Source organism: Colletotrichum chrysophilum, assembly GCF_026319265.1.
Source record: "Colletotrichum chrysophilum strain AFK26 chromosome Unknown scaffold_73, whole genome shotgun sequence".
Lineage (NCBI taxonomy): Eukaryota > Fungi > Ascomycota > Sordariomycetes > Glomerellales > Glomerellaceae > Colletotrichum > Colletotrichum chrysophilum.
In genome coordinates this window covers 92,244-117,205 of record NW_026517360.1, presented here as the reverse complement: position 1 = coordinate 117,205, position 24,962 = coordinate 92,244, and the positions used below count along the sequence as shown (strand labels likewise).

Sequence of the window (24,962 nt, the reverse complement as noted above, 5' to 3'; positions counted from 1 at the left end):
CTAAGTAAAGGCAGCCAAGTGTCCAGATATCGTATGACTGTTTGATGATTTTCTTCCTCAAGTCGCACTCAGGGGGCCGATAGCTTGGTGAGTTCGGGAGTTGGCTTCGTCTCTGAGACTTACTGTACCGACTGTTGAGCTCGGAAAGCCCAAAATCCGAGATTTTCAGGGTTCCTTTGTGACAAGAGACCTTTGAATCAGGGAACCAAAGGATATTCTCGGGCTTAATGTCTCCGTGTCGCCCATATAGTGGACCAGGTCTTCCAGAGTCTTTGCCACCATTCAGAACAACATTTGGCGCTAGAAAATCCTTTTTCGGGGATTCTGTCTTATCGTTGAGCCCAGTCTCGTACTGGTGAAGTTTGGTAAGACCTTCGGCCAAGCCACTGCATTGTTCTGCCATCCATATAACAGTGTCCGCGTCGTGCGTTGGTCTTGGATTCTTGGACTTCCAGTAAGTCTTCAAATCAGCTCCTGCCCATGGGAATATCAGGTAGAATACGCCACTCCGCTCGAATGTTGCAAGCAGAGAAATGAGATGCGGGTGGGTATCCCCGCTGAATCTTTTGAGGATTTGGACTTCCTTTTGGAACGCTTCTTTGCTTGTTAAGTCTTGTAGCCGTTTGATCGCAAAGGTGTTTTGTGAAGGCTTAATGATGGTATTAGAGAGAGAATTTCTAAAGTTTGGAGTGGGGAATACCTCTGATGTGTCCTGCTCATTCCGTTGAGGACCATTAAAATTGTGGTGGTCCGGATGAATATCGGCTTCGAAAACTCGGCTGTAACCGCCGCGACGACCGCTACTTGCATTCTCGGTGAAAATGAATGGCAGCACTGTCGATGGCTCAAGAACGTAATGTTGTACGTTTTTCCTCTTGCCCTTCGTGAAAAATGGAGGAACCACAGCCCATTGGTACTTTTCAAAGTTCCTAATGGCAGCTTGGTCCCACAACCTAAAGCAATCCAGCCGACGGCCTGGTTGCTTCTTGCGCCGTAACTCCACCTTGCGACGCTCTGCATCCTTTTTCCTGGTGTATCTTTGAAGTGGCAAGTCTGCATCACACAAGTTTTCTCCCAGGAACAACTCAATAGTATCCACTTTGTTGACGAGGACTAAGACCGCGAAGACTTTTTGATACGACTTGACTAAGTCCTCTGTGGTACTTTTGTCGATTGTTTCGGCTCTACCGTGGCATATGCGATTGGCGTAAGATCTGATTTTGTCCTCTGTAAGACGTGGCAGCCATCTTCTGAGCTCCAGGCGAACTGAACTGGGATGAATCAGTCTGTCCAATTGACTTTTGGGCAGAAACTCCTGTCTGTCCTGAGAGTTTTCACAGCTTGCCTCAAGGATTCGGTCTGAGAGATTGCCTTCGAGTTCATTGTCGTCTACTGGAAACCATGGAACAAGTTTCTCGTTCTTCAACTCGTTATACCTCTGATGGCCGTGATCGGTAATCTCGCTGGGTTCTGGAATAGACTTAGGCAGGTCCTTTGTTGGTGGCAGTCCCTGGCCCCTGATTGCGGCCAGGACTGTGGATGTGTCCGTGTTCGTTGGTTCATTGCTCGTGTCAAACCGATGATCCTGCTCTTCTTGTTAGCGAAAGTTATAACAGAATTTCGCACTTGAAGATGTACTAACAATCAAGTCTGACATGTCTTCATGTATGATGATCGGCATATGGAGGTCCTTGTGGTCTTGGCCATGAAGACCAACCTCGGAACCAACATATCTGTTCGGACCATAAAACAATCCTGACCCAAGTTCACTCCTTTCTGCTGTCAAGTCCACAGAACTATGAGTTCGCCGACTACCTGGAAATGAGTGTGTTCTTGACAGTGCCGGCATCTTTGCTGGTAACCTGCTTTTGGCGACTTTTGTGGGTTCCTGTCTTGAGCCACTTCTACGGAACGTGAGTAAAATGAAGTCATTAATAAATCAAATGAAGGAGCAATGGGAAAGGAAGTCATTTTGGACTCTTGATGACCGAAGTGCTGGATATGATACTTACTCAGGTGCGTCGATTCGTGGTATCAGATCTCCGCTCGAAGCTGGATGGTTGTACCTGACCGTGGCCATCTTTGAATGAATGGATGCCAATGAGGAAAGGAAGGAGATGATTCGAGATGGGACAAGACGGCTGCAGGACTTTTGATGGAGCCAGGGAAGGACGCATCTGGTTTTTTAAGAGAGAAGGAACTCGTCGCAGCCGTACCCATGCAGGCCTCCAGGCTCCCGCAAATGAAAATGAATCCTTCAAGCCCCTGGCTGAGCAACCAACTCCAGAGCCTTGCCGACCAAAGTAGAAAAATTCAGCCTGATTTTGCAAGTAGCAACGGGAAAAAGGGGGCCAAAAGAAAAGTGTGCCTCATTTCCTGCTTTCAGCCCTAGCCTGATCATTCGCGGTGAGTAGGTGAAAGATGCGGTGTAGGTGGTGACACAAAACCAGCACAGCCCCGGTGGACCAATGAGAAATGGATGGCGAAGCATGCCCAGCAATGCGCCCGAGGCAGACTGCCTAACCGAGACTTCGGTCAACTGCGCATACTTAAGACATGCGACGTGGAAAGGGGGCCACCATCTCTCGGCACACTGCCTCGAACAGCTTGCCAGTCTGAGCGTATCTTACCACACCTATTGACACGAATGTCAGACGGAGACAAGCCCCGGAAACAAGAGCCAAGTCGCAATGAATGAGGAGTGGTGGCACAGTCTGGTACATTTTGATCTTAACTGCCTTTTTCGGGCGGTTCCTTTTCAGGCATGCACCGCTAAAGCTAGGCTCAATCGACGCATGATCACATCATGTGTGAAAACAACTTGATATCGGCAACGACGCAAAGACTTGACATTACATCCGTAGAGATAAGTACCTTGTAAAATTTAGGAACCGCCATCTTCTGGTCCGCTACTGTCACAAACTTATTTTGTATATTTCCTGTGATACATAGCTGATGCCATTCCCCAAACACCCGCCCCAACTATCACCTCTATCCGAGCGCCGTCTCCATCGTCCCCGACTTCCCGTGCTGATATCATCGCGTCTCTCTTCAATAATGTGTACACATTGGTGGGGATGAGACATTCAAGTGCGTTGATTCAGTCTTCGGACTTTCTCTTCTCCTTCCTTTTCGCTTCCTTTCGCCTTTCTGAAGGCCTCTTGCCTTTGATCGCAGTCTTATCAAGCTTTTCCTTACTCCTTTTTGACTTCTTACGCTTCTTCTCTACCTCTGATTCAGGTTCCGAGATCTCAGAATTATCAGATGCGTACGGATCAGGCCCGGATTCTGACGCCGCTGAATCAGAATCACGACTAGAGTCACCTGAAGAGGAAGTAGAGTCCGAGTCGGTATCTGAGTCAGAAGACTCCTGCACTCTCTTAATTCGAGTCTTGTTTTCTTTGAAAGTGGCTGGTCGAATCTGGTCTCTTGACGCCGTCGTGTCTTCGTCTTGGCCGTGTGTCTGCAAAAGGTAGTCGTTGAACTGAGTCGAGGCCTCTGCGATGAGCGTGAAGGTGTCTTGGCTTAGGACAGGTCGCTTTGGGCTTCTAGGAGTAGGCGAAGACGAATCCTTGCCGGTTCGTCGCGCCTTGTCTTTCGACTGGGCTTTGAACTCTGCCAATGCGATGGCAGTTTGGAATGCGTTGCGGATCTGACGGCCGTTCCACTGAAGACTCTCCCAGTTGACCTTGGCCCACTTGACGATCTCGTCCTTGTCGTATTTGATCGGCTGTTGTCCTTTTTTGACCCGCAGCTCGTTGACTTGCTCCAGTTTCCTAATGTTGTTCTTCCAGATTTTAGTGCTTTGCTTCTCCACGAGTTTGGGATAGTACAAAGTAAGATGAAGTCTTGAACGGAACGCATCATCGATTGCGCCGACCCTATTGGTGGTAAGAAACAAGATGCCTGGGTAGTACTCCAGGATTCGGAGGAAGACTAGGCGGGCATGATTAGAAGATGTGCCAACAAAACCGATGGCAGCTGTGCGGGATTCAACCTACCAGATACGAGTCCGTTTCGTTTCACGTCGGATTTCTACAAGTCTTGGTTATTCATCGTCATGATCACGTATTATGACTTTCAGTATCTTACCGTCCGTTTGGCAAGGAAGACGTCTGCTTCATCAAGCAGCAGGACACATGCCCATCGATGAGCGAGTTTGAAATGCTTTTCAAGATTCTTTTCAACAGTCTCCGGAACATGCCCAATGTCACCTATAGTTTTGGCAAACAGGTCGGTCAGGAAATGCAGTCATCTCACAGACGGCGGGTGGCCCTAGGCTAACTTACCACATGTGATTGGGTAAAGCGGACGCTTTGTGTATGCAGCCACGCATTCTGCAAGTTAAACGCATCCATTAGTAAGGGGGATCATGACGATGTATCCATCTGAGTAAATGAAACACACCGGCGGTCGAGGTTTTTCCAACTCCTGGCGCACCGTGAAGGAGGATAATGCAGCCCTTTCCTGCAAAAGTATGAGTCAATGCTAGCGGCGGTGATGTTAAGAGTTGGTTACTTGCCCTTTCCCCTAACAAGATCCATGTCGATTCTCTCAGTGGCCTGGTCATGTGGAAGAAAAGAGTCTTCCGGGCGCCTAGTGTAGGATTCAACCATAGCCTGAACCATATCTCTGTGGCCTCTCGGGAGAACTAAATTTCCCCAATCATCGCTGTGTTGGACGTATTGAAGTACGTCTAAGTCCAGAAGCACTGAGATTTGGTTAGTCGTAAAGTCTTGTCGACACGTAGTCAGAAGGGACAAGTCCAGACTGGCTTCTACATACCCCATTTACGACTGCGCAACGCGTATCCTGGAACAACTCCTGGGAACAGGTTAATGAGATTATTCTCCTCAAGGTAGGATCTGAGTTCCCGCCGAGCCTGTTTGTTCTGCATTTCCGGCTTGGTGTGACTCTCAAATATAAAACTGAGCTTTCGCAAGACCTTCGAACTCTGCGCGTCTTGATGCCTGTAATACGTGGCGTTTTGGGACGACCTCCACGCACACGCGTGGCCTACAGTGCCGTCGATGTCGTGCCAGTCATGAGTCTCGCCTCCTCCTTTGACACTGGATCTCGGCCAGTCATTTTTGTTTCCAGTCGAAAAGATTGGTCTGGTGTATGCTTCATCCGCTAAGTTCTGGTCTTGCTCGTACGCCATCTTGAAGTCCACAATGACCTCGCTATTGATCTGCAAGAGGTGTAAGACGTTTGAGACGAGAGCCTTGAATCGACGGGAAGTATCTCACTGTTTCTCGCAAATGACCAGCAGTTGTCCCCTCGTAAGCCATATGGGAACTTTCCATAAGGTCAAGAAACTTCCTGCCTCTCGCCAGTAAACGGTCGCTTTCTCTCTCGCCTATGTAGTGAGCTGGATAAACCTCAATACCACGAATGTCCTTTAGACCATCATAAGGCTTGATTTCGAAGAATTCTCGCTGTGCACCGAATTGGTCGCCGTCGTAGTCAATACAGAAGCAAGCTATAATCAGCGAGGAAGTTGTTTGCGACCTTCGCTTCTTGGGGGCACCTCCAAGATCTTGTCGCGCTGTGAGTTGTTGCGCATCCTTCCGAAACGTTCCAAACTCCCCGTGTCGGAAGAGGCGTAGCTTTCCCAGTCGGAGGGTATCGAAGCCGTGAAACAGGTCGTTATCAAGATCATCTTCCTCGTCCCAGCCTGGCACAAGATCCTTTCTCAACGGAATACCACCCCTCACAGAGAGCACACAGTATGCCTGTGGGGAGTACCTCGGACGTGGCTCTGTAAGCTCGCCTTCCACGTAACTAGCAGCACCACTTCGCTCACTAAGATTGTCAAAAGTGGTGAACGATCCATCGCTGCTTCTATAGGGGCAATAAATAAGAGCCCCCGCGTCATAGAGCATCCAAAGGTTTTCAAAGGCTACCTTATCCTCTTGACCAGACTTTAGTCTTTCATACAGCTTCAGGGAGCTGCTCAGATAATGATCAACAAACTGGAGAACGACCCTGAAGTGTGGAAGCGCCGATGGTCGAATGTAGGTTTTTCCGAGTTGCTCGGCATTGTGTGCATCGCCATACGACGAGTTTGACCCCACAGGCCCTGTTGAATCAACAGAAGTCGTGCAATCAGTGTTTGAGGGCGACTCCGTTGATGTTTGTGCGCTGGCCACTAAATCATCAATGTTTCCAGTGCCGCGGTCATTAGATTGGGAGTTACTTGGCATGATTAGCTGATACAGTCGACACATTGAACAGGCGAGACTCGTACCCATAAGCATTTTCCAGCTTGCTGAGATGCTCTCTAAGAGAGTTGATATTGCTGATCAGCGGTCGAAATGGCTTCGTGAGTTGAATGGAATTCCCTGAGCCGCAATCAAGGAGGAGGACGTCCCTGAAGAAGGATGCAATAGGGTCTGACCAGATGCTGATATAGATGATGTCAATCTCAGAAGCATCTTGGTTGGTTCTGTCGACAGCCGCGTCAGAAGCCTTGCTGTACATGGCTCTCAGAATCTCAGAAGGGCCGATTGTTGATGCAAATGCCCCGGACCACTGTGTCTTGTCTAAAAAGAAGCCGTCAGGATTGAAGTCACCCTCTTCTGCCTCGAAGAGATTTGCCTCCAGTAGGACGTTGTTGATGTCAATGTCCGCTGTGTTCGCTTCGGAAAGAACATCATCGCCGTCAACAGCAGGTTCTTCTTCTGGCGTTGGGTCGTCGGGGATGTTGCTTTGCAATTTCTCCTCGATAAGCCGAAGACGTTGATCGACCACACGCATGTAGTCCATGACGCCACTGACTAAATTCTGACCAGGGTCGCCCTTAGACAGTTGCGTTACTGTCTCCATGTATCGTTCGTATAGGTAGTGTCTATCATCATGCCAATCCGGGACAGCCTCTGTTTCCTCAATAGCGTCCTCGGCCAGATCGTCTACTCCAACCGTCTTATCCTCCTTCGAAATGGTACTTCCAGAGGACGAGGCATCGGTCAATGGAGAGCTGCCGTCAATCTTGCCATTCTCGCTGTCATTGCCCTGTGTGGAGGTATCATCAGAATCGGCGACTGTAGCCTGGGTATTTGACCCGTCATCATGTTGGCTGGGCTGGCTATCGGTGTTTGTCGTTGCCATGGTCAAGTCCATGACGGCGCTCGGAACTGGCAAGCTCGCAGTGACAAGCGTGGCCATCTCGGGAGGTGACTTTTGAGCATTCAACAACGCAATCTGAATTGAACTAGAGAAAATCACCAGGAAGAAAAACACACGAGAAACAACATCAGCTTGCGAGAAAACTGGTGGCTGAGCGCGGCTCAAAGTCAGACCCAGTGCTGATATTTGCATAAGCGCCCGCGCAGGCTGCTTAGGTCGCGCGCCTGGCCTTCATTCGGCAAAGTCTGCGCAGAACTATTGTTTGAAAACTGCGAGAAAAAGACCTTTTGTATGGCATGCACCTCATGCATGAAATGTCAACTTTCAATTGGCTGACCTCTCTCTCAAGGCCTACGCCCAAGTCCATTCCATGTGGGTCGCGTCAGCTTCGCTTCCAAGCCCCCTGTCAAAGGATTTGTCTCTTCGATATTTCATTTGATATGGCGCAAGACCTTTAGGCACCTGTGGATACCCTCAAGGACACAATCATGCTGCCTAAAGTGGCTACGTTTGACGTAAGTTTTGATATTGCTGTCGGAGATCGTGGTTTTCCTCAGCTCTGCCTGAAGCAGCCGCGCCAGAGCCGCTTTCCTTGCTCTAAAAGCCTCCGAAGACCAAAGACCTTCAGGAATTCTCAAGTAACTCATTGCTGACTCCAGCAAGATTCCATTTCGTCTGATATCATCATCAATATCCTCTCTCGGCATGAGTGAAGAATACCCGTCTCTGGGAGGGTCGGCAGCTGAGACTTCTAGTAACTGGTTAACAACAAAGAATAGCGCAGCTCGTTTCGCATACAGAGCTTTTGATGGAGACTCAACCTCGAAGACAACTGATGAGTTGATCTTCGTGGATGAGTTGGACGCGTTCGTTCCAAGAAACAAAGCTCCAGAGTGTGTCACGCCGAAATCATTCACACGAGGTCCATCATAGCTGATAGAATGTTGATAGTCTGGAAAGCTGCTTCGCGAGCTCAAGAAAGGAAAAAGAGACATTCGAAATGATGTTGAAGGATTTCGCGCAAAGTATTGAATCAAGAAAAGCATTCAAAAAACTGGGTGGAGAAAAAGCGGCGACTCATGATCTGGATTACATATTTAGTCTTGCCAGGGCAGCTATTGAGCAACGAGATGGCACGGGAAACTGGAAAGCTTGTAAAGACTTTGCAAGAAAGTGTTTAAAAAGCGCCAGCAAAAGAGACACAGCTCTTGGTGCGATCATGTCAATCATCCCTAGCGACGTCTACGGATCGCTGATATCAGGTGGTGTCATGACCATCCTCGCGGTATGACCAAATGGCAGCACGGAAGATCTCCTCTGAAGGTATCGACTAATCACTCGGGTTACTTAGATTGCAAACGAGCATGAGAAGCGGCGGGAGGCAGTTGAGAGCGCCATGGCAGACATACCGAAGAAACTAGACCGGGTACAAAGGCTATCAGATGTTCATGTCTGGTCAAAACGCCTACACAAAAAGGCGGACGGAGTCTTGGCGGCCATCTTTGGCGTTTTGCAGAGAATCATTGATGATATGACGATGGACCGGGCAGGTTAGTCAAGTAGTCCGTTTGCTTCGCCAGGTTGAGAGTACTGATATGCCATCAGCCAAGTTCAAATCAAAGCTGAAGTTCGGATCAGAGGACCAAGTTACCGGGGCTCTCGCTTCACTGGATGACAGCATTTCGGATTTTCAGATGGAGTTGGACATCTGCGCCCAATTCCGAATGGGCCGTATGCACGAGACGATCAATTCAAACGGCGCCAAACTGAGCATTATTGAGAAGGTCGTCAAAGGTGAGTGAGAACGCCTCCCTACCAGACCATTTCTCTCAGACCGTTGGGTCACTGTGCTGAAGGGACTAAAATGTTGAACAGGGCTATCTCAGGACTTGAACGAAGGAAACGTTAAAGCTGTTACCAAGGAGACCATCGAAGAACACGTTTGCAACGCCCTGCACCGATTCTACGCAAGCAACCCTCATTTCAACCCCGTCAATGGAGGGCGTAAGTCCAAGCTGTTCCTTGACACTGATGAGCGACGTCATTGACTATGCAACTAGTGAAAGAACCGCTTCCAAAAAGGCAACAAGGTGATCTCGAAGTCAGAATTCCGGAGCAGAACAACAAGATTGTCGAAGAATGGTACGAATCTCTGCAAGACTTCGATCCTAGCCCAGAGAAACATGTTATAGAGTGCATGCGCGCTGGCCTCGGCCGGTTAACTCTCGAAGACAGAGAGAAAAGCCAATGGATCATGTCTACACCGGAGGTTTCCAACTGGCTGCGTCTCGATGAATCAAATATCCTGGGCGTCAGAGCCGAAAATGCACTCGATGGATTATATCACCCATTATCCTTTACGGCAGCTCTTCTAACGGAAACACTTCAAAGATCAACTGAGTTTCCGGTGTTGTCTTTCTTCTGTGGGATTCGAACGAATGAGAAGTTCGACAGAGTGCTGTGCGGACCCTTGGCTGTTCTCAATAGTCTGAATGGTCAGCTGTTGAAATACTTTTCGCAAAAGAGACCAGGTGTCGATCTGTCTCTATTGCAACAAGAGAACAAGCGATTGATGAAGAAATCCACCCAGAAGCCAAAGTATGCGGTTAAACTGTTCCGTGGACTTCTTGAGCTTCTCGAGGATGACGATGTCGTCTTTATCATCCTTGATTCTTGGTCGCGATTGTTGGGGGATAGAATTGAAGCTGACAAGGTCATCGAAAAGCTGTCTCAGACCACGAAGGACTTTCCTCATTTGGCGATCAAAATTCTTGTCCTAGACCCTCTGCCATCAGATTCAATACATGAATCGGCTCATTCGGTGCTTTACGTCGCGGAAGAAATCGACGGTTGGAAGAATGACGTGTCGCTAAGCTTGTTGAAGGCAAGTAACGAGAGAATGGTGGAGGACTTAAAAGATGTCCGGAACAGAAAACGCGAGGTGGATGAGTCCGAGTCGGAAACTTCTGATCAAGACTGGTAGAAGAAGAAGTATACATCTATGCCAATGCCACTCAACAGGGCCTTTGTGCACAAATTATATGTCTTCGCCGGTTAGTTGATTCGTCTATACCGCTTGCGCCACAGACTGGTGAAAGGGCACATACATGTTCCAATAGCCATGCATGTTCCTGACCCTGACCTCCTTCCTGGCTTCATCACAAAGTGCCGATACCTCGGCTGGATCCCAGCCTTTTACCCGTGTCAAGAGAGCCATCGAAAACCCTTCGAGACCCATTTCGAGATTCGCGCAATGCCAGCGACCGATCTCCTTTAGCTTCGGATGCTGTGGCCACGTGTTGAATGGCCATCGGGCTGTTCGGCGTCGTATGTCGACAAAGCCTGCCCGTTGAAGGTCAGGAATGCATTTTGGGGCATAGTCGAGCGGCCGACCTATGGCTCTGGCGGCTTCAACAACAGCAGCATGCCACCGCCAAAGAGCGGAGTCCGTCGTAATGGTACCGTCGGTGCAAGACATGGGAAGTTCGAGGTCTTGCATTTCAAACCAGCCTCCTGGACTTAGGTTGCTACTTTTATGTCAGTCTCTCTCAAGCGTGTTGAATAATTGCAATATGCCACGCCTTACTCAAACGCCTTCCGGATGATGGATGGAAAGTCAAAAAAGCTTCCCGCCATGGCTCGGCAGAATATGAAGTCGAACGGCCTTTTCCACTTCCAGTCTTTTTCTAGGTCATCGATCTCAAAGCTGCAATTTGATGGCAGACTTGGCTCATTACAATCAGTTTACCTGCGGGTTGGGAAGTTGGTACATCCGTGACCTACTATTCTGGTTGAATTGCACTTAGGTCAACACCGATGACCTTGTAATCTTTAGTGTAAAGATCATGCCATGTGACAAGTGTGATGTCACAATCACTTACCTCGGAACCAGAGTATGCATCGGCTTCAGATAGTGTTAGTTAGTATGGTCGCTCACCACGTACAGTTTGTAGAGCGACTTCACCGAAATCGATGGCCCACACGCCGGTGCCCGTCCCCATGTCCATTACCCTCTTCGCCTTATGCTTCTCAGGGTTGCAAGCCAGCTCTCCATTTAATGTGATCAACCAGATGTGATGCTGTAGTTCTGTACGCAATCAGACATCTGCCTCGACACACCAAAAAAGAGGAAATGTGATGCTCACTCAGCCGCTCAACTTCAAGCTGGCGAATGCTCTTGTTAGAACAGGTCGGACTCAGAAAACAATCGAATGAAAAATCAAGATACATCGTCGTTTGGGTAGGCGTATTCTGTGTCTTCTCAGTGAATCAATTCATCGCGTCATCGTCGATTAACATACTGCCTCGGCTCATGGAATGGTACGTCCGCCCATTCTCGAATTCGTAGTCAAAAATGCTAGAACGCAATGATATCAGCGAAGGTGCCGTCTGAGAAAAATTAGCAACGACAACGAAAGGTTTGGACGAGGAGCTCATCTACGTCGCACCTCGCTGAAAGTCGAGTCAACATCGGATGCGACCTCGTCGAAATCCGTGTCGCGCTCATGAGCATGTACGTCATTATGCTGACCTGCCATGTTTACGATTCAGAACACGGAAGAACGGTCAGAAAGATACCATCATTTCTTGGTCACCATCAGAAATATTCATTGTCACAATTGATCAGCTCTCGGCCGCGATCCAAAAAAGGTGGATTCACACGGTCGCATTAGGCGGTGTCGTCGATTTGAGGAGCATCAGGGCGGGGGCTTTGGGAAAATGTCGAAATTCGCGAACGGATGATCGGGTAAATGGAAAAGACGTCCAGTATTCTGCGCCGCTGCCATGCATGTGAGAACAAGGGTTGTGTGCTGCTGTTGGCTCCATTAAGCCCGCTGTGGGTTGCATCATGGTGCTGTATGCGATGGATGCTAAAATGTCCACCCTTGGCATTGGGCGGTTGCGGAAAGGCTTGGAAGTTTTTTTTCGTAAGAAAGGCAATTGCTTTCTGGGTTGTCCTTCTGCTTTCTTAGATACACAAATGCTTCAGATGAACCAGAGTTGGAGAAGGGCTGGTGGGACGGCAACATGGGACTTCGCAAAGCCAATGCTGTCCTGAGAATATGAGCCACGATGTTCGGAAGATCTCCAACAGACGGGCACCTCAGGTGTTCTGAATTGTCTGGCCGGTTGGCCCAATGGCAAGGCGTCTGACTACGATACACCGTGGAATCAGGAGATTGTGGGTTCGACCCCCATGCTGGTCAAATTCTTTTGCTTCTTGTGGACAAAAGCGTTCTAGGGGTTTTTTTTTTTTTTTAAGTCCGAGGCCACATCCGGGCGCATGTGGGCGCTAGACGGGATATGAGCCGGCTGGGGCCCACACTGAGGAAGAATGAAAGACTTGTGCTAATGTCTGATGTAGATAGAATCTTTGGCTACTTATCAAAATTCAAGTTACTGTCTAAGCAGGTGCAATGCGAAGTAGTCAATTTAAACCAGTGAAACCTATTAGATCTATGTGGTCAATGCCAAAAGGCTGGCCTATCTATTTTACGGACGCGCCCGATAAGAACAGCCAAGTTACACCGCCCTCTCGGTCAGAGCATGACATAACAACTCACATTCCGTTTGCTTTGCATGGATTATCGACTACCATCTCATCAATCACTTGAACACCAGGACCTCCAGGCACTCCGAGCATGAGCATCTTGCCGCCGTTGGCCTCTTGCCAACCTGCCTTTTCTGGGGCATCCAGGTTCTGTGCGAACCCCAACCACAAGTCCTGCATCGCTTCACTTGTCTGGACTTCATAATCTGAAGCAGCAGCTATGAAATCTCCCCTCGTACCAAAGATCTGAGGCAGTTCAGTCATGTGATATGCGCCGGCCCAGAAGTACGGACTGATATCAGTGAAGTTGCCGCTGTAAAGGTACCGGTACGTCTTTCGCTTGGCGGCTTCTCGCATCCCGGCGGAGTGTGCAGCTGGGCATTGAAAAAGGGCGAGCGTCCGCATCTCGGACAGGGTATCATTGACGCCCATGTGCACTGGGTGCTTTGGGAACGGGACCATGATGTTTCCTTCGCGCAGGTTGGAGCCGAAGATCGCGGGACGATCACTGAAGAGGCCCTTGGCATAGCGATCTGTGTAGTTGGAAAACACCCACTTCTCGTCCGGAGTTGCGATGAAGTTCAGGGGTGGCGTTGCCATGGTATCAGTGTAGTTCGCGAGGAAGTTGACGATGCGCTCAGTTGACTGGGAACGCATGCAAGCCAGCTCAGCATCCGGGACGGGAGGGCAGCCGAGTTCTTTCGCCACAAACGAGAAGTTCCTGTGCATGGGATCAAGTGTGGCAAGGCCAGTGGAAGGTGGAATCAAGACATTACCGCTGTCTTGGATGAACCCCTTAACGATAGGATCGCCGGGGAACGCAAAGTTTTGCGCATCTATAGATGCAGCGCCGGAGGACTGACCCCAAAGAACCAATTTGTTCAGGTCACCACCGAATGCTTCAATGTTGTCCCTGACCCACTCGATGGCCATGCGCTGGTCCATGAGGCCTAAGTTGGACTGCTTGAGGCCAGCGGCATTGGGGAAGCCAAAGATGTTCAGACGATACTGCACTGCCACAACAATGTGACTCTTGCTGCGCTGGATCCATCCCGGAGGTTGCTGCAGAGGCACAGACGAAGAACCAGTTTGGAGTCCGCCGCCATGAATCCATATAATGACCGGCACTTTGTCGTCTTTGCTGATGTTCTTCGGCGCCCACACTGAGAGAGAGAGACAGTCTTCGCTGATCGGAGCGAAGTTGTTGTATTCGGTGACAGCATCATTGATGATGTTATGCAAAGTGCTCACAAACTGAGGACACGCGTCAGGTGTCTTGGTGGCGTTGAAGGGTGCGTTGCTTGTATATCGTTGAGGTGGGGAAAAGCGCAACTGGTGTGTCGCCTGCTTCCCATAACGAATACCTAAGAACTGGCGAACATCGGGATATGTAGAGTTGATGAAGCCCGTGATTTGACCTGAAGTTGTCTTTACCACCATGCCATTGCTTGGTGTTGGCGATGCGTTGGCAGCTGGAGCATTGAGTAAGACCCCTAGAAGACAGGTCGGAAAGTATGCGGAGACTCGCATGTTGGAATGTCTGATTGAGATCAAATAATTGGAAGACGTAAGCTGTGAACTGAGAAGCTACTAGATCTTGCCGAAAACTAGTTGTGGTGGCTGTTGATGTCTTGTTCTTCTTGTTTTACAAAACCCCCCAGATGGAACCCCCAGTCTTCTTATATCCCTTTACCGCATCGTGGACACGTCGCGACAGAAACTTCTTTTGTTCGTGATATCTCCATCGCTCATAGCCATGATCTGAATATCCGAAGGCAGCTGCGTACCGGACATAACATCGGGAAGGATGGATCGTGATTGGCTGGTAGTCGAGGTGGTAAGAATTAAGAGCGCTTGCCGCAGATGGCGCCCTACCTTAGTGTCAAAGATCCTGAGTGGCTCAAAGCCTTAGGTTGCTGACGCTGGCAATTTCATGGTATGAGCCGCGCGGATAATACCCAAATCCTGCAAGTTGAGAGTGCGCAGCACCTGCCGTTTGGCTGTGCCGATCTGCCGGTTCCCTGACCTCGTGGCCGTGGCCGGGTTCACAGCCATCTGTCTCCGCGCCACTTTCGTCAAATGAAAGCAGATGCGCCGCGTTCTTAGATCCTTCTGTCGGAGTTAAATTTCAAAAGCTTTGTCACCAAAAAGGTAGTCTTATGTGTTTGAAAGCTATTCAGGGTTTCCCTTCGTCGAATCGAATTGGTCGTGTATGACGCAAAGGTCTCCTTACATTTAGGTATTTCGTAGCAGCGGTGATTCTTTTCTTGCATATGATCCCGCTAACATGGAGGCAATCGTCTGCGGAACATCGTTGCCAGGAAGCACTACAGATGAACGATACAGCTCGTTCAATCACGATGCCCGAATTCGCCCTCAGCCGCACGGACGACAAAAGAACGTCTTCAAAAGAAAGCTTTCCTGTCAATCTTCTGATGTACCATTCGGTCACGTCGGGTTCGTCTCAATCACCGTCGCGGCCAATCGGGTAGATCTTCGGTGCCGGAGGCAAAGAAATTCGGTGACGGGATGACTGAAGTTAGCTGGAGTTTGGAGCAAGCAATACCCAACAACCAGAGTTGCGGGAATATCTTCGAGACACCTTTATGGTAAGTCCCGCCCTAAATTTCCTTCTTGTGTTGCTGCTTGCGTCATTCAATCCATTCGGCCTCTTGTTGCGTTCCGTGGTGCAGTTAAGCTCCGGTCTCCACAAACCCAGCCGGCCCCATATCTGATTTCAATTCAGGCTAACCAGCGACAATATTCTCATAACTGGCTTTGTTTATCCGCGTGTGGGAAAAGTCCGCAATACTTTGGAGGTCTCATATTGCATGTCCTGTTGTAGAATGGAATAGTACTAGGTCTGAACACTAAGAAGTCGTACTGATGTTGGGCACAGAGCATCTGGCAACGAATGCGAGAGTGATGAGTTGGCACCACATCGTGTTTTGTTTCTGTGGAAGGCCGATTCAAGTTGTTATAATACAATAAATGGACCCCAGAAAATGAATAGTTGTGTTCTTTCCGGTTGGAATACCAAATATTAACATCCATTGGGGAACTACCATCCCCAGGCTTCGAAGCAAACATGCCTCCTATTTCATGTAGGGATCGTTCCTAACCTTGCAAATTAATAAAGCTTAACCGGCTACTTCTGAGACCAGCCCTCCACTTCATCCGAGTACAAAATTGCGACTTATGCCAAACTATTAAACACGCATTTCCTGCCACTTGTCCCAGGTTTCTCTGTTAAGACCCATACGCAAAGAATCAAGGTACTGCATCGCCCGATCATCACAACAATGAAGTTTCTCCAGGTCGCCACTTTCATGGCGTTGACTCTCAGTGGGGTTTACGGCGTTCCTCAGATGCGGTAAGTTCATATCACAACTACGTCTATGTTTGGCTTCTTGACTAATTCCGGGTCAGTTCCGGCAATGAGGTAACCGTCGAATCCCGAAGCCTGGGAAACTCCGACGCGACTCTGTCTGGAGTTTCTCATTCGGCCGAAAACAAGGATAAGAGAGACATCGAGGTCGTCAGCCGTCCCAATGGGCCAGCACCGCCCTCGAAGGGAGATCCACACGGACCCCCGAAGCGGTCCTTGGTCGGGCTTGTCAAGCGGCCTAATGGGCCAGCGCCACCTTCTAAGGGCGATCCCTCAACTCCCCCTAAGCGAGATCTGGGACTTGTGAAGCGGCCCAACGGTCCTGCACCGCCATCTAAGGGTGACCCGCATGGGCCGCCGAAACGTGATGTGACTGAAGAGGCTACCCAGGACGAGTGAAACAACTTTACTTGTCGTTGAGGCTGGGCTCTTGGGAAGCTAGAATGGTGGCTTAAGGGTCCATGGATGTAACTGAAATCACGCGATAGAAATTCATTCATTGAGGCATGTGCCTGAAGAAGCTTGCAGGTCACCGGTCATCCTTTCGTCGGTTACGTATTAATACCAGTAGGACTTAACGTCGTCAATGACCGGCAATTTTCTGTCTTAATCTGCACGCGATAGATGTCGATGTGATGATTGACCTTTTGACTTGGTAGAGAATCCTGTGTTAGGATTAAATTAAGCCATCATATGTGCATCGAAATCAAAAGTCTGGACTGGGTACTCATGAAAACAATTGAGGACACGTCCGGCCATCTTTCAAGTTCAATCCGTCCTCCAATACAGGTCCCGGAAAGGCCGCGGACGACTTTATGTCCGTTGATCCGGGGTAACAGGGTACTGATCTTGTCCGTACGTTGAGTTTAGCGTAACAGACCCGACGACATCTCCGGACTCCAGTCGTATTGAAGTGTCCACAACACCCTTTGACAGATTGTCTCGCGTCAAAAACAGTTGTCTCGACCCCCGAATCCAGTTTCCGTACCCTCCATAACCCGAGCGTTGACCGAAGCACAGATTTACACCGGTGCCCTCAACGCTCAGCCCGTTGACAGCGCCGCTCCACTTATAGCACCAGCTATTCCCGTGGTCGTGACCGCTGAAGACTGCAAGCATACCCGGAGTCGCAGTAACGGCTTGCATAAAAGCTTTATCTTGGCCGCCGTAGCTGCATGTATCCTTGTTGGTGCCATCACTGCACCATCCTTCGGACTGTCGAGAGAGGGGGTTATCTTGGTTGATGCCGGGCTCCTTGGCCGGGTCGATGCCTTTCGCCTGTACGGCGCGTGAGGCATCTGGTGGGATATGTACGAATGCAAGTGAGGTAATGTTCTTCTTGTGCTTGTTGACCAGGTCGGAGTTGGTAGACTTGAACCATGAGACGACGCTCTCATCCACCCAGTTTGGGTTACCGACTTGGTTGCCTGACGAATCCTTTTGGAGATACTTGAAGCCACCTCTACTATCGAAAAACCAAAGGAGAAGCTCTGGAGCGCAGCTGTCCTTGGTACAATCCGACGCGTACACTGGCAGGTAGTAGTTGGAGACACCAACATCGCCTGAGACCATCTTCTGAGTCCTGGAGTTGACCCATTTTCCCTCGCGGGCGAGAATGTCACTACCACTTAGATTGAATTGATAGTCGTGATTGCCATATGTACTGCTCCACGGAAGATTGCGATCGAGCATAGGCTGGACGATCTGGTCGAGAACAAATGAGGCATTTTCGAGAAATGCGTTCTCGCCAGTGATAAGATCGCCATTCAAAACAACAAAGTCTGGTTTGGCCTTGTCGAGAACATCGCTCATAACTTTCACGGTCTTCTTGTCCTGGGCTGGACCGAATGACCAGGCATCTGTGGAACGTCAGCGATTGCAAATTCTTTTCTGTCTCTTAATGACCAATATGAGCTTACTCTCTCCAAAGTGGAGATCCTCAAAGATGGCAATCTTGAAGTTTCCATCACTGCTGAATTGAAGGGGCCTGGAAGCTTTGTCGTTTTGCCTCGTTTCCAGCAACGGAACCTGCGAAGACAGGCCTGCCCAGAAGGCTACTGACACCCAGAAGCTGAACATCGTGTCATGCACTCGCAGCGAAAACCAACGTGAGAGCAGCCGAGTAAGCGAGTGATATCAGTCTAAAAACCTTCATCCTTCTCACAAGACTCTCGGTATATATGTTGTCATCACCTGATGTTTTTGGTCGCTCGCACCCACAGAATTGGCGAGCACTGTTTCAAGAATGCAGCCCAAGGCCATACAAATGTACAGATATGCAGGTGTGTACGGAAGGGAGGCTTGGGTTTTGAACATTCATGGAAGCCGTGGAACCCGCGACGTGGGGACCCTTTCGGATTTCAATTTCCAGTCGCAAACGCCCAACATGAACCTTGACTGCTAAATATGGGGTTAATACAATGAATGTTACAACTGAGAAAGACACTCCGTGATCAATTGAGTAGCTGTCAACTGTCAAAACCAGATCTAGCCTGGGATACCATCTGAAGTACGGACTTGCAGTCAGCAATGTCCGATCATTCGTCCTACGCTCGGGGCGTTGGCAGCTTTCAAGTTGGCGTCCGACCCCGATCAAGGGAAAATGTGAACGCTCGGGGCCGAAGCGTGGGGTCCAGGCGCCGGCGCAGAGGGTGGGGAAACGGACATCCATTGTCAATTCATTCTCAGTCAATGAATAGGAGGTGGGATAAAGCCAATCTTTGTTAAGAAGTCTAGGCAGTATGATTGCGGTTGACATGGACCATCGTGTTTTCAGTGACTAGACGGACTAAGCCGCATGCGACTGCTCAGTCCTTGTTGAAGACCTCCCTCAAGAAACCAGCAATCAACTCGGTGCTCTTCGCATCGTCGGGGGGCATGATGGCACTGGCGTAAAGCCCACCGACTCCCTTGTCGCGATTGACAAACCACACCAGATTTGGAATTCCTGTCATCACGAGAGTTCCACCTGGCAGACCTTGCGTATCTTTTTTGACAAAGTACGCTCCTGGAGCCTGTCCCACCTTCTCGGGATCGTATGGCTCCCCGGTCAGGCGGCCATACATCATCTGTATTTCAATCATCAGCATTCAAATCGCTTCAATCCGAGACCTGGGGAGAGACTTACCGCTCCGTATGAAAGCATCTTAGCTGCCGGTGAGTCGGGGCTAAACTGGGACGAGAATAACTCCGCCAGGTATTCTGGCCCAAGTAAGCTCGGCGTCTCTTTGAGGAGATCGGCTGTGAGCTTTGCGATGTCTGGAACCGTTGAGACTAGCCCCATGGCGCCACTGTCATCCTCAGTCACCCCGGGGTATGGTCCGGTCATCGGCACGAGTGTCCCATCTGAAATCCTCGTGCTGGTCTCAACAAGGTGCTTCTGAATATCCAGGTTCTTGTCCGGATGGAATGTTGTGCTAGTCATTCCCAGAGGATCAAAGATGTTCTTCTTCATATACTCCCCAAGCTTCACCTTGGTCAGTCTCTCAACAGCCATACCGGCCCACTCGACACCGCCTCCATAGGCCCATCCTTGGCCCGGCTCAAACAGGAGGGGAATGGTGTAAGCTTTCTTCGAGTCTCCCGAAAAGGCTTGAGGGTGCTCATCGCGTGACATACGCCATGCTTGAAGGCGCGGATCAAACAGATCCACACCTACTCCGCTGGTGTGAGATAGCAAATGACGGAGGGTAATCTTCCCTTTGTGGGGTGTGAGAACAATATTGCCTGTCTGGTCGTAGCCAAGTACACCGAAGTCCTTTAGCTCAGGGAGAATATTGTAAATGGGCTCATCGAGTTGAACTTCGCCGCGCTCAACACATTGCAGGGCTGCAATAGCAGTGATGGTCTTGGTGATGGAGTAGATCCAAAAGGCACTATTTCTGTCGATCTTGTCAGATCCGATAGCGCTTCTTCTACCGTAATATTTCTCAATGAAGGGCACTCCTACAAGGAGTGAGTAAATGTTCCCCTCGATTGTGTTGTTGAAAGCCCATCGAATGGTCTTACCGGTGCTGTTAACAGCCAAAACGGCCAATCCCGTGACTCCGTCGGCGTCTGGGTGCGTCTCGGCAGCGCAGGCGTCCTCAAATGAGATTGACATGTTGATTGATGAGAAGGAAAGAGGTCAAGCTAGTCTAGCTCAAAGATGTTCAAGTTTGTTGCGATCAGTGGCGGTCAACTTATGACTTGCCTGGTTGATTCGGGACTTTTGGCATTAACCTTGACTCCACATAACCATCACCGACGGCCCTCAGCAGTAGGCCGAAGTAACTTCACCATATCAACGCCATTATCGCTTAGTAAGGATTGTAAGTCGAACAAGACTGTAGATCTTGCTTTGGCCTAAGATGACTCCATGAGGCGGTGCCGGAAAGTATGATCGTGCGAGTTCCGGCCGAAATCCGGGGCCGTGCAGCTTGCAGCGGGGTTCCACCCAACTGAATCATCGCCATGGAAATGGCGATACGTGGATCTTGAAATTGGCTAGAGCCATAATTTTGTTTGGCCGGCGGAATTACGTGGCACAGGCTTTCCGTGTAAGAGATGCTTGTTGGGTCAACGATCGGAGCCGGCGGCTGCATCGGGGATGGATTGTCCTCCATCCAAGTTGATGTGGTCTTAGATATGTACCTCAAGGACCAAGTGCTTGAATCCTGTGTGGTTGCTAGAATCAAAGACATTCAGCAAACTATTTCTCAATCGATCTGCTCAAGTGAAAGCTTGTCTTCTATAAGGTATCCACGCCAAAACGCCGTCCAGAAACAACATGGAAGCCATCGCGAGCCGCAAGCGCATCAACCCCCCTCGGGACGCAAACCCAAATGCTCTCGCCGGGAAGGTGGCTCTCGTCACCGGATCCTCATCAGGCATCGGTGCTGCAGTAGCCAGAGAGCTATCAGCCCGAGGTGCCTCGGTGGTGATCAACTATGGCTGGCCAGATCTGCAGGGTGCCGCCAACGAAGTCGGAAACAGCCTAAACACCCCTTGGATAGCTGTTGAAGCAGATATATCCACTGTAGATGGACCTGCTAAGCTCGTCAAAGCCGCCGTCGACAAGTTCGGAAAAATTGACATTATCGTCAACAACGCTGCCAAGGCGACGCTTACCAAGGTCGAAGACACCACGGTCAATCTCTGGGATACTACCATGAACACGAATGTTCGGGGCGCATTTCTCGTCACACAAGCGGCTTTGCCTTACTTACCTCCGAAACCTGAGGGCGGGGGCGGCAGAGTTATCAACATTACGTCCGAAGTTGCTACATCCCCTGAGATTCTTCAGACGGCCTACGCGACTAGCAAGGGCGCAATTGCAACTCTCACCAGATGTCTCGCCAAGGACCTCCCGCCAACTTATGGGTGCACAGTCAATGCGGTGTCGCCCGGTATTGTTAAAACACCGCAATTTCTTGGCGAACTTCAGAAGATGGGCAACGCATTTCTGACTCAGATCCTCGATGCGCGGACTCCAGTCGATGGATGGATTGGGTTGCCTGAAGATGTTGCTTTCGCTGTTTCGTTTCTGGCTGAGGAGAGAGCTAGCTGGATCAACGGCGCGAGCATAAATGTTTCTGGTGGAATGTTTTTCGATTAGTTCCAGGTATCAATTGATCGAAGTAGACCGAGAGAGCATTGTCTTCGTGCAAATGCCACAGCCTTGCCTTACAGATGCAATGCATAGACATTAAAACGTAATGCTGTGATTCCATCTTGTGAAATAGATTCAACTCAATTATAGTTGCAGTTATGGATGACTTGCTGAGGGCCATGGTGCATCGATCCACCCAATAGAAGGCTGCGTATTGTACAACTCTGTTGACAGATCGTGTTCTTCCAATGAACTGAAGTCTGGAATGACCCCCGAACTATGGTTATTGGCAGAGCTCCATGCGTTGTCTGCATCCTCCTCAGCAATCGTTGCGAATGGGTTTGTCCACCTGGGCACCGCAACTCTGTTTTGTTCCGATGCTTCCAGCACCTGTGAAGACCCTTGCGCAGAGGGCGGGCTAGCCCCTCTTGCTGTGGACTGTGTTGCCTCCTGTACGACGCTTGATGTCTGAGTCCGAGAGTCTTTCCTGAATGTTGGCTTACACAATGCCATGAATCCCTCGAAAAGCTTTTGAACACCCATCAAAGCTGAGTTCTGCCCACTGAATTCTCGCAGGCCATTCGTGACGTTTGCTAGTAGTTGATAATCCTGTACGCTGGAGACGCTGACTGCGTGAGTGAAAAGCACGAAAAAGGGGTATAGCGGGTAGAAAAGCACAAGCCTGAGAGTGTTAGCAATGCTTCAATTGCCACAGAGGAACGACTCACCATGAAACGGAAACCCTGAAGTTATGGATGTCTGTGAGAGTCTTGGCATGTAATAGCATATCATTGAGAGATGATAGTGACGTTCGGGCGAATCCAAGGAGCTGTTGGTGCAGTCCAACGTCTTCAGCTAGGTATGGATGGAGCTTCACCACAGAAGTCATGACGGAATGGTAGGCGAAGTCGACTCCCATCCACTCGCCTCTCAGGTAGCTATCCTTAGATTGGAGCTGTGTGTTGCGGAACTAGCATCATGTCAGAACTTTCGTGTCTTCAATGTTGTGTGCCAGCCAATAAAGAACTGCCCCACCTCCCGAATGGTTTCTTTAATCTTCCACATTTCCTGTTGCATGCATTGAACCCTGGAGAGCATGTCCTTCGAGTTACTCCGTTCTCTGGAGCCATGATCGATTTCGTTCTGAATCTCGGCTAGCCGCAAGTACACATGAAGCAGGTATGTATGTGGCTTTGCTGGATCAGGACCGAGTAGGTCTGTAGTATCGAGATTCATGTCAGGCAAACATGCTGTCCGGTTCATACTCAATGCCAACGCTTTGTCGAACATGTAACAAAGAGAAAGGCCATATCGAGCTTCTTCAGACCCAAATTTGTCAGATGGTGATGATATGAGTTGAGGGCCGCCAAGAGCCATGCAAGTACGACATGCAGCAGTACTCAATTGCCAGCACTTCTCCAACTTGCCAGAGAGCAACATGTACATCGTCTATACGCCGTCAGTCTTCGGTAACTATGTAGATACTCACTGGCGCTTACCCCTGACAAAAGTGCCTGGAACAGCGACATACTTGGGGGATCGAGAACCCCAATACGATGCAGAGCTATAAGTATGTTCTTCTCATACTGCTGTTGCCTTGTGAGCAGATGCGCATGCATGAGAGTACCGGGCTCTGAGTTCGTTGCCCCGAGATAGATCCAAGCCAGGAAGTTGACATTGACTGTGTAGTGGAGGTAAGTTGCACCTGATACTTTCTTCTCGATCAAGTCGAGACCCTGTTTCTCAAACGTTTTAGGTGAGATTACACTACCCATGTCCAGTATGAAACACAATCCAGCCTCTTTTCTCGGACCTAGCAATTAATTAGTTACTTGCTCCTTGCAATTGTCGCAGCTTCTGTGAGGGAATGCACTTGCTGTTCAGCATGAAATGAAGGGTCTCAACTGATGGATAGTGACTTTCATCGGAGAGGTCGGTGGGTTCCGACGCGTAGCCTTCAGGGTCAATTGCGAGTGCAGGGAGGGTGTTGTTCGTCGCGAAAGCCAGAGCTGACTCTAAAACCTGTCGCTTGCTCTCGTCAAGTCCAGCTCGGCTTTGAAGCTCTGTTTGAATATGATGTTGTGCCTGCACCGTTGCGGGTCCTCGTTCAGTGCTACTGGACGAAATTGACTGCCTGCCATGTTGAGATACCGGTGTCTTCTGAGACTGCGGTTCAGTACTTAGATCCCTAGTAGGTTCTGGGGCTGTTTGTAGTCTTGCCGAAGCGGTTGCAGGATTTGAAGTGATTGAGGGCGCTCTAGGCGACTGGGATCTACGCCAATTTGGAAGATAGGCCGCGGTTTGAAATCTGCGTTGACTGTGATGGAACTAGGTCAGATACGGCTCTGACTTGTAGAAACCCTCAAAGCTTGTAACCCATCACCAAACTGACATTGGCTCTGCCGTGTTTTTGACTCTTCTTCTTGGTCGTCTTCGTAGACATGGAGCAGATGCTGCTACACAATTGGCACAGGGGTCATCTCTATCACATTTGATCTTACACAGCAAGTTAGCCTGGTAGTAAGATGAGTCCGGATGATGGAGGCTTCAACCTACCTTCTTAGAGAAACACAAATCACACTAAGCCCGTAGTCAGCAACGGAGCCTCATGGATAATCTCAGTGGTAACTTACAGCCCGGTTCCTCGGCCCGGCTTCTTCAGCCACTTGTTCCAAGTCAGCCATCATTCGTAAGGAGGCTACCGGCAAACGCCGGAATGGTGGCTCGTTTCTGGAAATTCAGATCCGAGGGTGCCGCGATTACGGTAGATGCAGCACAGTACCTGCGGCGTGGACTGGATGGAGGAAGTTGGTGGGCGACACTGTCTCTTCCGGGAAGCTGAGCTGATGTGATGTCGGATTTCGGACGGAAAGACGGCCTGCAAGGGAAGATGCAGGAGTAAGTTGTAAAACGCTGTGGCCTATGTGGGTCCATATGACCCGTCCATTCGCGGATCTGGGGTTGACGGGATCCGATGTCCCGGTGGGATGCGCACATCATCATGTCGCGCAACCGCGGTGATCACGAAACAATCTTGAAGTTGATGTGGGACAAGGTATCAAATTTCCACTGCAGACCTTTTCCAAACAAATGAACGGTTCAGGTTAGATGCCAAATGTCCATGAGTTGCCGAGATATTGACCACTCACGGTCTCAGGTACCACCAGAATCTGTCGGCTGTATCGTATCATTCACATCAAGACCGCCCTCGAGTGGCAGCCAAATCCAGCAAATTAGCACAAATGTAAACCGGATATCTGCTGACCCAAAGATATTGATACTATGAAGTTTGGTATGTATGAATT

General features: G+C 49.7%; 8 protein-coding genes and 1 non-coding gene across 9 annotated transcripts; 4 read left to right on the top strand and 5 right to left on the bottom strand.

The window, feature by feature from the left end:
* Positions 1-3,100: 3,100 nt before the first annotated feature.
* Positions 3,101-4,294, bottom strand: COL26b_008396 (uncharacterized protein; the record flags this gene model as incomplete). Its single annotated transcript, XM_053181156.1, has 2 exons — positions 3,101-3,881; positions 4,290-4,294. 2 exons carry the CDS (start codon positions 4,292-4,294, stop codon positions 3,101-3,103), a joined length of 786 nt encoding a protein of 261 aa, XP_053034903.1.
* A 1,814-nt stretch (positions 4,295-6,108) lies between these two features.
* On the bottom strand, positions 6,109-7,167 carry COL26b_008395 (uncharacterized protein; the record flags this gene model as incomplete). The annotated part of the gene is made up of 2 exons (XM_053181155.1): positions 6,109-6,151; positions 6,251-7,167. The coding sequence occupies 2 exons, from the start codon at positions 7,165-7,167 to the stop codon at positions 6,109-6,111; spliced, it is 960 nt and encodes a 319-aa protein (XP_053034902.1).
* Positions 7,168-8,723: 1,556 nt separating this feature from the next.
* On the top strand, positions 8,724-10,111 carry COL26b_008394 (uncharacterized protein; the record flags this gene model as incomplete). The annotated part of the gene is made up of 3 exons (XM_053181154.1): positions 8,724-8,922; positions 9,004-9,132; positions 9,189-10,111. The coding sequence occupies 3 exons, from the start codon at positions 8,724-8,726 to the stop codon at positions 10,109-10,111; spliced, it is 1,251 nt and encodes a 416-aa protein (XP_053034901.1).
* A 2,141-nt stretch (positions 10,112-12,252) lies between these two features.
* On the top strand, positions 12,253-12,335 carry COL26b_008393. The gene has a single exon. It is a non-coding gene; the product is annotated as a tRNA-Arg (tRNA).
* A 353-nt stretch (positions 12,336-12,688) lies between these two features.
* On the bottom strand, positions 12,689-14,119 carry COL26b_008392 (uncharacterized protein; the record flags this gene model as incomplete). The annotated part of the gene is made up of 1 exon (XM_053181153.1): positions 12,689-14,119. One exon carries the CDS (start codon positions 14,117-14,119, stop codon positions 12,689-12,691), a length of 1,431 nt encoding a protein of 476 aa, XP_053034900.1.
* Positions 14,120-15,981: 1,862 nt separating this feature from the next.
* On the top strand, positions 15,982-16,466 carry COL26b_008391 (uncharacterized protein; the record flags this gene model as incomplete). Its single annotated transcript, XM_053181152.1, has 2 exons — positions 15,982-16,052; positions 16,109-16,466. 2 exons carry the CDS (start codon positions 15,982-15,984, stop codon positions 16,464-16,466), a joined length of 429 nt encoding a protein of 142 aa, XP_053034899.1.
* A 414-nt stretch (positions 16,467-16,880) lies between these two features.
* COL26b_008390 (uncharacterized protein) lies at positions 16,881-18,146 on the bottom strand (the record flags this gene model as incomplete). Its single annotated transcript, XM_053181151.1, has 2 exons — positions 16,881-17,926; positions 17,987-18,146. 2 exons carry the CDS (start codon positions 18,144-18,146, stop codon positions 16,881-16,883), a joined length of 1,206 nt encoding a protein of 401 aa, XP_053034898.1.
* A 728-nt stretch (positions 18,147-18,874) lies between these two features.
* Positions 18,875-20,169, bottom strand: COL26b_008389 (uncharacterized protein; the record flags this gene model as incomplete). The annotated part of the gene is made up of 3 exons (XM_053181150.1): positions 18,875-19,135; positions 19,195-20,012; positions 20,076-20,169. 3 exons carry the CDS (start codon positions 20,167-20,169, stop codon positions 18,875-18,877), a joined length of 1,173 nt encoding a protein of 390 aa, XP_053034897.1.
* A 666-nt stretch (positions 20,170-20,835) lies between these two features.
* COL26b_008388 (uncharacterized protein) lies at positions 20,836-21,663 on the top strand (the record flags this gene model as incomplete). The annotated part of the gene is made up of 1 exon (XM_053181149.1): positions 20,836-21,663. The coding sequence occupies one exon, from the start codon at positions 20,836-20,838 to the stop codon at positions 21,661-21,663; it is 828 nt and encodes a 275-aa protein (XP_053034896.1).
* Positions 21,664-24,962: the final 3,299 nt, after the last annotated feature.